The following is an 11,764-nucleotide window of genomic DNA, read 5'->3' on the forward strand; positions in this document are numbered from 1 at the left end:
AGTTGGGAGCCGACGACTAGTTCACATGTACGACAGATATATGAAATAGCATCATAAAATGTTTCTTACTTTTGCTGATCTTTCATCAGAATGTTGGACAAGGGGTCCTTTGTCAAGAACAATCGTTGTGTGGATTTAGAATTTTGAGTAGCTCTGATTAAAGGTGCCCATTTCAAACGGCCTCGTACTCAATTCTTGCTCGTACAATATGCATATTATTATTACTATTGGATAGAAAACACTCTCTAGTTTCTAAAACCGTTTGAATTATATCTGTGAGTCAAACAGAACTCATTTGGCACAAACTTCCTGACCAGGAAGTGGAAAGTCTGAAATTGGGGTCTGTTCTACTTCCTGCCTATAAATGGGCATGATACGTAAGAGTATACGTGCACTTCATAGACCTTCCCCTGGATGTCAAGAGGTGGTGAGAGAAGAAATTTAGTGTTTATCTTGGTCTGAAGTGGAATACAGGCTCTTTGTATGACGTGTCCGCCCATTTCCTGTTTTCTGGAGGCGCGAGAGGGGACTTGGATTTGCCTTCTGTTTAGCTGCCGTTATAGGCGACTAATATCTCCGGCTTTGATTTTATTTGATACATGTGACCATATCATCGTAAAGTATGTTTTTTCAATATAGTTTCATCAGATTATTGAACATTTTTCGGGAGTTTTGCCGTGTTCCGTTCTCTGACTTTGTTGACGATGGAGCGATTCGTGCCACTTGGCTAGTGCGCGTGCTAAATGAAGAGGGAAAGTGAACGTTCTAAATCCAAACAATGACTGTTCTGGACAAAGGACACCTTGTCCAACATTCTGATGGAAGATCACCAAAAGTAAGAAACATTTTATGATGCTATTTCATATATCTGTCGTGCATGTGAACTAGTCGTCGGCGCCCAACGTTTGTGTACTCACCTATACCGAAGCTGGATGTCGTAATGAAGTTATTTTTTAGAATTCTAACACTGCGATTTCATTAAGAACTAATGGATCTATCATTTCCTATACAACATGTATTTTTAAGTTATGTTTATGAATAGCTATTTGGTCAGAATATGTGTGTCAGAAAAATATTGTTGCTGTTTAGACGTTGTGGAAAAAGTAGCTAAGTTAGCACAATGTGTAACCACTGATTTCAGCTCTAAATATGCACATTTTCGAACAAAACATAAGTGTATGTATAACCTGATGTTATAGGACTGTCATCTGATGAAGAATATCAAGGTTAGTCAAAAAATATATATCTTTTACTGGTTTGTTACGATTGCTAACCTTTTGCTACTGGGAAATGGCTTGTCTTTCTGGCTATTGTGGTAAGCTAATATAACGCTATATTGTGTTTTCGCTGTAAAACACTTAATAAATCGGAAATATTGGCTGGAATCACAAGATGCCTGTCTTTCATTTGCTGTACACTATGTATTTTTCAGAAATGTTTTATGATCAGTAATTAGGTATTTGACGTTGGTGTCTGTAATTATTATGGCTGCTTTCGGTGCAATTTCTGATTGTAGCTGCAATGTAAACTATGATTTATACCTGAAATATGCACATTTTTCGAACAAAACATAGATTTATTGTATAACATGTTATAAGACTGTCATCTGATGAAGTTGTTTGTTGGTTAGTTTGGTTGGTTCTTGGTTAGTTAGGTTGGCTTTGTGCATGCTACCTGTGCTGTGAAAAATGTCTGTCCTTTTTTGTATTTGGTGGTGAGCTAACATAAATATACGTGCTGTTTTCGCTGTAAAACATTTAAAAAATTGGACATGTTGGCTGGATTCACAAGATGTGTACCTTTCATTTGCTGTATTGGAATTGTTAATGTGAGAAAGTTAAATATTAAAAATATATATATTTTGAATTTCGCGCCCTGCACTTGAAGTGGCTGTTGTCATAAGTGTACCGGCACCGCCATGCAGCCATAAGAAGTTAAATAAACCCTAATACTGTGAAGATTGACGGTGGAGAGAGGAAGCAGGTACAGTAAGAACATTTAATAAACTACGGACATGAAAGAGGACAGGAACAGCATCTGGACAGGGGACAAAGTAACGACATCAATGCTGACACGGGGATGAAACAGAGGAAACAGACAGATAAAGGGGAGGCAATTAAATAATGATGGAGTTCAGGTGGGTCCAATGAGGCGCAGGTGCGCGTAATGAAGGGGACAGGTATGCGTAATGATAGGCAGTCTGGCGACCTCGAGCACCAGAGAGGAAGAGCGGGAGCAGGTGTGACAAATACAGGTGCTCACTCATTGCCACTAATGGTGACAAGCCTAGAGACCTTTGGTCATGAGTTCCATGACAATGGCAGTAAAAAGTCTGTTAGCTAACAAAATAAAACTGAATAATTAATGAATTGAAGCTGACTACTGAACTCTTCAATTTGATGAGCTGCATGGTCCGATTTCTAAAAATATATGATGCCAAAGTGTTTCCTTCTTACTTATAGGATGCAAACGGTTCAAGTACAGTATGTTAGTTAAAAATACTAATGACTGTCACGTATACTCCCTCTCCGGCACTCGAGGTCACCAGGGTGCTCATTATTATTGTCACGACTTCCTCCGAAGTCGGTCCCTCTCCTTGTTCGAGCAACGTTCTTCTAGCCATCGCCGATCCACCTTTCATTTTCCATTTGTTTTGTCTTGTCTTACCACACACCTGGTTTCAACTCCATCAATTACATGTTGTGTATTTACCCCTCTGTTCTCCCCATGTCCTTGTCCGGTATTGTTTATTGTAAGTGCTTGCGCACGTTATGTCTGGTGTGCGTCGGGTTTTGTACCCATTTATTGATTGTTTTGTTTTCCGGTGGGTTTTTATTATTAAACTGCGCCGTACCTCCCCTGATTACCTTCCCTACATATGTCACTCCCTTTGGTTCTTTCCCTGGGCGTTATTGTTATTATCATGTCTGTACACTACCTGTGTTTCTTGTTTTGTTCTATGTTAATTTTTTTATTTAAGCTTCCCTGAACTTGCTTCCCGACTCCCAGCGTACACGTCACAATGACAGATACAATGTGAAAGATCAAAGATCCCACAACATCAGCCATGCGTTCTCCAGCACGAATACACTGTAATACAAAATTGCATGAGTCAAATGTGTTATAGAACGTCTTTCGACGAGGCTGTGTATTGTTTTAGTGATGCAGCATGTTTAGTTTGGGTATGAAGTGTGTTTTCATTCGATACATTTGGATTTAAATGTGTTTTGATAATGTGTGTGATAGAAGGTCATCACTGTTGTTGTCACTCCATGCCTCTCAACGATTAAATGTCCCATAAACACTAATGAGCTCTCAGAGGACTTCCCTTCCCATACCACCTTGCCAATCCTACTACTTATCTTGAAATTTGCACACATTCATGCACACACACGGACGCATGAACACAAACACACACCCACACACGCATGCATGCACACACAACAGATGCCTGCACACATGCATGTACGCATGCACGTGCACGCACACTAATGCACAAACACACACACACAAATATGAACTGCCCAGCAAAGTGTGTTGCATACCACGATTGTGTTACTATCGCTGTTTCCCATTTTAATATAAATGAACGTTTACCCTCTTGCCAATCCAAGACCTTTCACCTCCCTGGAATCAACAACTTACTTTGTCACAAACAGAAACTAGCACATGCCATTGAAATACTCCTCTTCTGTGGCTGGGAAGGGGGAGAATAAGGAGACAGGAAAAGCACTGGAGCACAAACACAAACAAACAATGGGCCAAATTACAGTAATTAAGGACTACAGTTTCCCCCGGCCTCGTTAAAGCCAGTTACGTAGAGAAAAGCAGCCGAGCGGCAGGGACCTGTCAGCCTATCCATGGCAGCGCTGGTCAGTGCTCCTTTGGCCCAGAGCGGTGGATATCTACTGAGCGCCCTTTGGAGCGGCATGGTGGCATTTCCACCTCGGGTGGCATGTACAGAGCAATGTGTGTTCTCAATTAATACGTGGAGAAATCCGTCAGTCAGAGGAGAGACCTTTTCTAGGCCAGGAGCAAATAAGAGACAAAAGAGAACTCAGGGGCGTGGAGTCAGAATTGAAATGCCTTATCGGTGAGTCACGTTGTTTGTGACTCATAGCGTGTACTTTGTAGAGGTGTGTGACAGAATGGCATCCTCTGATGGTGTCTGAGAAAGGAGGAATAGCTGCATGTTCAAATGTTAAAGATAGGTGGTTTGTGGCGAGGCTGCTCACATGCTTGGGGTTAATTGGTTCAGGAACAGCCAGGGGGAGAGAAAGTGAGAGAGAGAGATTGACAAAGAGAGAGGATAACTGTAGAGAAACACAGAAATACACAGAACGAACAACTATAGGAAATACATGTGGATAATCAACTATAAATGCGCAACCATTAGACTAGAGTCATGCCGTTTGAGCCAATGTGCAGTATTTGCACCTGTTGCTATTGAACATCAGCGGTAGTACCTGGGTAACCAGATAAGATCAGTCCCTAGGAGCTTTTAGGACTTAGCCTGTGTCAATATGGCTCACCCTTTTCCTAACTGAACACATATCGAGCCCTATCCAATCATTAGAGAATATACTGGCCACACAATGATTCAGTATATTTGGTATAATGGAGCTACGACTGAACAAAGAGTATGGTTGGGAAACACTATGCAAATAGTATTAAAATCACCTGATCACACCTTTTATGTGTTGGCTCAGTTGGTAAGGGCGTGACATTAATCATGCTAGGGTCGTGGGTTCAATTCCTGCAGGGATCACAGTCACATATTACACTTGCATCCAAAGCGACTTACAGTACAGTTATACATTTATTGTTATGTTATATATACGGTCACCCCCAAAATTATTGGCACCCTTGATAATGACGAACTAAAAAGATTGTGTAAAATAAATACTGAGCTATATTTTATTAACACAATTACTCATAGAAATATATTTTGTCTATCAAGTAATAGGTTTTTTAACTTCAGAGGAGGACAAGCAAGATAAAGTCACTCAATGGAAATGCATAAATCTAATTTAACTACATTTGAGATCATTATGCATAATGGGGGTGTTTGATCTTGTAGACAGATCTAGAGTATTACCCTCTTTGAACCACACACACACACACACACACACACACACACACACACACACACACACACACACACACACACACACACACACACACACACACACACACACACACACACACACACACACACACACACACACACACACACACACACACACACACACACACACACACACACTCCCTCTCCCTCTCTCTCATATCCTATGGAGTTCTTCAAAACACCACTCCCTTTATACTGTAGTTACATTTTCCCACCATGAACTAGAGAACCTGAGGGGGGCCGAAACTGTACACATTATTCTAAAAGATCTTAAAACACACCTTTTTACCTTTGCTTTTCCTTATTAAGGGGCTTTTTAGTCATTATTGTTATTCTTTGGTTTTTTATCCTGTTGTTTGTTGTGTTGTAAATATGAACATTTATTTTCTCATTGCGCTTAATGTTTTTTTTCCTGTGAAGCACATTGCATTGCATTCCATGTCTGAAATGTGCTGTATTAATAAAGATGCATTTGATTTGATGATCCTGCTTCTCCCTCTCACACACTTTCACACAGCTGCCAAGGCCCATTGCAGCTACACAGAACGCAAACATACAGAGTAGGCTGCACTCTTACGTACCCTTGCAGTAACTCCCAATGTGCACACTAGCTTTCACGCATGCACGGATACACACACACACACACACACACACACACACACACACACACACACACACACACACACACACACACACACACACACACACACACACACACACACACACACACACACACACACACACACACACACAAACTATACTTTCAACATTCTCACAAACATTTTTGACATTCTGTTCTCCCGCTCACACAATTGACACACAAACAAACAAATACCTTTAACACGTTTAACATTCTTCCCCCTTCTTTTTTTCACAACCCCTACACAGATTACGCACCCTTACACATTCCTCACATCTGCTTTCCCCTTATTCCCCTGACACAGAAGCTCATCCATCCAACCTATCACTCCATCCCCACCTGGAAGATGACAACTTTGAAGTGGTTCCTCTTTAGCAGGTGCCCATGGTTGGTCTCCAGCCGCTTCACCTGTGACGCCTGCTTGTCCAGCCGCTCCCGCACCTCCTTCATGTGGGTGTTGACCTTGTGCGAGCGCTCCAGCAGCTTGTTCACGCTGTTGGATGTGCTGGTGTGGTTCTTGGAAAGGCGGGTCACGTCACCCTGGACCCCCCGCACGGCACCCTCCAGGTCGGTCTGACGCAACTCCATGCGCTGCTGGTTCTCCTGCACCGCCTCCAGCATGTTGACCAGCTTGTCGAGTAGAGCCACCACTGTGATGGCGCTCACCTGGTCCCTGGCCGTGGGACTGGTGGGACTTCCAGGTCCGTGGCTCCCAGGGGTTTTCAAGCCCAGCCTGGAGAGGGTGTTGGTGGGGGACGAAGGAGCTGGGCTCGGGCTGAAGCTGAAGCTGGACACCAGGAGGTCCATGTTGTCTTGCTGTGCCTGGTACTGCTGGGGGTTGACCAAAATGCTGCTGCTGTTGCTGCTGCTGCGCTCGGCGTGCGATGAGTCTTCTCCCATGGCCAAAGGGTGGAGGTGTTAAATGTCCTCTTTTGAAGGGTTTAAGTAAGTTAGAGGGCTAGAAGTGGAGGGATAATGTGGACTGACTTGTTCTGAGGTGTGAAGAGTCTCTGTCAGTTAGTTGACGTTGTTGTTGTTGCTCCAGAGAAGGACTGAGAAGGGAAGAGGGATTCTCTCCTCTTGGTTGTTTTGGTGTCCCCTCCCCTCCCCTCCCCTTTTTTTTAACTTTTTTTTTTACAATGTGTAGTAGAGCAAGAGTTGTATTTCACACACCCACTTTTCTCCTCCCCTTTTAAAAACCTCCCCCAAAGCCAGAGGGGAGGGGCATGGTTGTCCTGGTAACAGGTCTAGCCCTAAATTGCTGGAGAAAATTACGCCAGAGATTGCCACTGTGAGTGTTCATGTGACTGCTCTCAATGCCTGTCTGTCTGGAAAGTCTGTTTGAGGGGCAATTTGACACAATGAGCATTTCTGATGTTGTGTATTTGTTTATGCCAGTGTGCATGTCTCTCTCCCAGGTTCAGGTTTGTTTCTAGTTTGTTCGCAGGGTTCAGAGTTGTTTGATTAAGCAGTAAGACCTGCGGGGGTGTGGCATATGACCAATATATCATAGCTAAGGGTTGTTCTTAGACCAAATGCAATGCGGAGTGCCTGGATACAGCCCTTAGCCGTGGTACATTGGCCATATACCACAAACCCCCGAGGTGCCTTAATGCTATTATAAACTGGTGATCAACGTAATTAGAAGAGTCAAAATAAACGTTTTGTCATACTAGATAATTAGATAAGAATGAGTAAGACAGAGCAAGACTGTGGTGTGGCTTGGTGTGTTCCATTCTAAACAGTTCAACATTTTCACTGGTGCAAATCAAGCGTGATCCATCTCGCCCTTGACGTTTGCATGTCCCGATATGTACTTTTCCGAACATGCACAGGCAAGTACGTAATTTTTGGCGAGTGCCCACGTGTGCAGCATGGCAGCCCTCTCCACCCCTCCCTCTCCTCCTGTTCTGTTTCTCTGGTGTTGGGGCACTGTGGCACATGGAAACGAGGATATACGTGTTTGAACAATGGGCTCGTCTTTGCACCTAGCACGGTGCCAGGATCCATATACCACACACACACACACACTTGAATGCGAACACACATGCACGCTTAACTAGAGGCGTTACACAAAATCTATGTGTGTGTGTGTGTGTTCATGCATGCATGTGTTTGGCTGTGTAAGTATATGTTCTATTGTAAACGTGAGAGACAAGGGAGTGTTTTTTTGTTGTGTTTATGGAGCTGTGGATATCCACATAGAGCGAAGCATTTGTAGAATACAATGACAAGAGCTCACTTTAGCACTGTTAGCCTTGGAAGGCATTCAGGATTGACACCTTGACCTGGTAGTTATTTGATTATGTTAGGGTTAGCAATCATGTTAGCCAACCAAGTTCCAACTTCAACACTTTTACCTTCGCTGACTCAAACATCTTAAACATTTTGTGTGTGTGTGTGTGTGTGTGTGTGTGTGTGTGTGTGTGTGTGTGTGTGTGTGTGTGTGTGTGCTTTTGTGTGTTTATGCATGCATGTGTGTGTGTGCGAGTGTAATCCTTCACACCTCCTGAACTTGAAAGTTTGACCTCCTGTCACGTTCGTTGTATTGAGGAGACCAAGGCGCAGCGTGATATGAATACATTCTTCTTTAATTGAAGAAAAACACTAAACAAAGTAACAAAAATGAACCTGAAGCTATGTAGAATGAGTGCTGACACAGGCAACTACACATCGATGAGAACCCACGAAACCAAAAGGGAAAATGGAAACCTAAATAGGATCCCCAATCAGAGACAACGATAAACAGCTGCCTCTGATTGGGAACGAATTCAGGCCACCATAGACCTACAATATGCCTAGACTTACAAACACCCCTAGACATACAAAAACCCTAGACAATACAAAAACAAGCATTACCCACCCTCGTCACACCCTGACATGACCAAAATAATAAAGAAAACATAGATAACTAAGGTCAGGGCGTGACACCTCCCTGCATTCTTAGATTTGAATCCTGAACCCTCACCTTTCCCTACTTTGGAAGAATGACGCTCCTATCCTGTCATTCATTCAATGTGTGTGTTTCTTCCTACACTCTTTCAGATGTCTCCTTTCATCCCTCTCTTTCCACATACAGTGCGTTCGGAAAGTGTTCAGACCCCTTGACTTTTTTAACATTTTGTTACTTTACAGCTTTATACTAAAATGGGAAAAAAATACAAGTCCTCAGCAATCCTCACACAATACCCTATATTGACAAAGTGAAAACAGGTTTGTAGAACTTTTTTGCAAATATATTAAACATAAAAAACAGAAATACCTTATTTACATAAATATTCAGACCCTTGGCTATGAGACTTGAAATTGAGCTCAGGTGCATTCTGTTTGCATTGATCAGCCCTGAGATGTTTCCACAAGTTGATTTGTCGTAAATTCAATTGATTGGACATGATTAGGAAAGGCACATACCTGTCTATATAAGGTGCCACAGTTGAAAGTGCATGTCAGAGCAAAAACCAAGCCAAAAGGTCGAGGGAATTGTCTGTAGAGCTCTGAGACAGGATTGTGTCGAGGAACAGATCTGGGGAAGGGTTCCAAAACATTTCTGCAGCATTGAAGGTCCCCAAGAACACAGTGGCCTCCATAATTCTTAAATGGAAGAAGTTTGGAACCACCAAGACCCTTCCTAGAGCTGGCCGTCTGGCCAAACTGAGCAATCGGGAGAAAACGGTCAGGGAGGTGGTCAGGGAGGTGACCAAGAACCCGATGGGGACTCTAACAGAGCTCTAGAGTTCTCATTCGAAATGGACAACAATCTCTGCAGCACTCCACCAATCAGGCCCTTATGGTAGATTAGCCAGACGGAAGACACTCCTCAGTAAAAGGCACATGACAGCCCGCTTGGAGGTTGCCAAAAGGCACCTAAAGGACTCTCAGACCATGAAAAACAAGATTCTCTGGTCTGATGAAACCAAGATTGAACTCTTTGGCCTGAATGCCAAGCGTCACATTTGGCGGAAACCTGGCACCATCCCTACCGTGAAGCATGGTGGTGGGAGATTCATGCTGTGGGGATGTTTTTCAGCTGCAGGGACTGGGAAACTAGTTAGGATCGAGGCGAAGATGAACGGAGCAAAGTACAGAGAGATCCTTGATGAAAACCTGCTCCAGAGTGCTCAGGATCTCAGACTGGGGCAAAGGTTCACCTTTCAACAGGAGAATGACCCTAAGCACACAGCCAAGATAATTCAGGAGTGGTTTTATGACAAGTCTCTGAATGTCCTTGAGTGGCCCAGCCAGAGCCCGGACTTGAACTCGATCGGACATCTCTGGAGAGACTTAAAAACATCTGTCCAGCAACGCTCCCCATCCAACCTGACAGAGCTTGAGAGGATCTGCAGAGAAGAATGGTAGAAACTCCCGAAATACAGGTGTGCCAAGCTTGTTGTGTCATACCCAAGAAGAGTCGAGGCTGTAATCACTGCCAAAATGTGCTTCAACAAAGTACTGAGTAAAGGGTCTGAATACTTATGTAAATGTAATATTTCATTTTTTTTATTTTTTGAAATTAGCAAAAAAATTATATAAAAAAAAAACAAAAAAAAAAACACGAACGCACACACACACACATCCCATAATCTCAAATGTTATATTGTGAATAAAATCCGTTCCAAAGGATGGTGTGTTCCTTACAGATGGGTACATTTGTAAAGAGCCCTCTGCTGGTTAAGCAATATAAAAAAAACACTCCGTTTTTATCTTCAGATCTCTGTCAGTGTGCTGAATATATACACCATGAAATATTGACCAGGGCAAAGCACTGGATACTTTTCACGTTTTATAGAGATCCATTTATACATCTGAATGACAAAAGCATATGCAGTAGTAAAACACGTTACCATGTCATAGGGTTTTTATTGAAAGGAATGAACAAAGATAATGGGGATAATAGCATTCCTCAGCTCCAAAAAGATCCAAGCAAAGAGCAAAAGTCCAACTCTAAAAATCAATCTGAAAGTCTTGCCTTTCTGGAAAGGTGTCAACCATTTTTCTTCAACGTGAACATCTCACTCTCTACAACTAGGAACCAAGTAGCACGTTCAACAACAGCGTCTTCACATCTTTACGATGTAAACAAACATGTTACAACAGGCTGGATGGATTAGGCAAACGTGGATTTTGCCTCAGTCTTCCTGTGAACTGTAACGGCTGGCTATTGGCCAGCTGCCTTCACCCATGGGCCACTTGGCAAGTTCTGTTGATCAGCAGGTTTTCATTTTGAATATCACGGAAACCCCAGGCACAACTGTCTTTGTCGAAACTGCAGTAAAAAAAAAATATATATATATATTCACATGAATTTTAAGAGTGGATCAAATAAAAAAATAACAACAATATGTTGATATAGAAGGAATCAATCTTGATCATAGGGTTGCTGAGAAGGTACCACCATTGTTGGTGCCTTTCTCTATTGACTATTGGAATAACAGAAGACACAGGAGCTAGAGTTGCACTCCCATGTATTGTATCTACTATCCTGCCTTGATAACAAACTAGTCTCCCCCACCTACAACTATAACTACACTGTAAAAATAGAAAGTCTCAAAACTCTATGAAAAGTAGTGCACCTAAACTGAGATCTGGTGTTTGGAGGGTGTTTGAATATAAACCCAACATACTGTAAGTGTTGTAATGCACAGAATGTGGTTCTTTTTGTGTTTTTAAGCGTCTTGCGAAAACACTTTTGGAGGTTTTCAGTACGTATAAAAGCAGTATTATAACATAAAAACAGTTTCTCACACAATCAACGGTTAAGAAATGCAAATGTTTTATAGCCTAAATATTGAAAATAAGGGGCTATGGAGATTTTTGGTGGGTGGAATTCCACCCCCAAAAATGTTCAATGCTTTATTTAGACAGCTTAGAAACAGGAGGAGCAATAAGATGGTACAATTTTTCCCACTCAACCACACCGACTGACTAACTCACTTGTGACTGACTGACCCATGTACAAATAATATTGAGTGGTTATTTATGATGCAAGGTGATTTGTA

General features: G+C 42.4%; 1 protein-coding gene across 1 annotated transcript in view; it reads right to left on the reverse strand.

The window, feature by feature from the left end:
* Window positions 1-6,815, reverse strand: part of LOC129821407 (caveolae-associated protein 2-like) — a 31,406-nt gene extending 24,591 nt beyond the window's left edge. Inside the window, exon 1 of the mRNA XM_055879047.1 lies at window positions 6,108-6,815. Coding sequence (XP_055735022.1) covers window positions 6,108-6,668 — 561 coding nt within the window. The 5' untranslated portion in view covers window positions 6,669-6,815. The remainder of the gene's footprint in view (window positions 1-6,107) is intronic.
* Window positions 6,816-11,764: the final 4,949 nt, after the last annotated feature.

Source organism: Salvelinus fontinalis, chromosome 23, assembly GCF_029448725.1.
Source record: "Salvelinus fontinalis isolate EN_2023a chromosome 23, ASM2944872v1, whole genome shotgun sequence".
In the NCBI taxonomy this organism is placed as follows: domain Eukaryota; kingdom Metazoa; phylum Chordata; class Actinopteri; order Salmoniformes; family Salmonidae; genus Salvelinus; species Salvelinus fontinalis.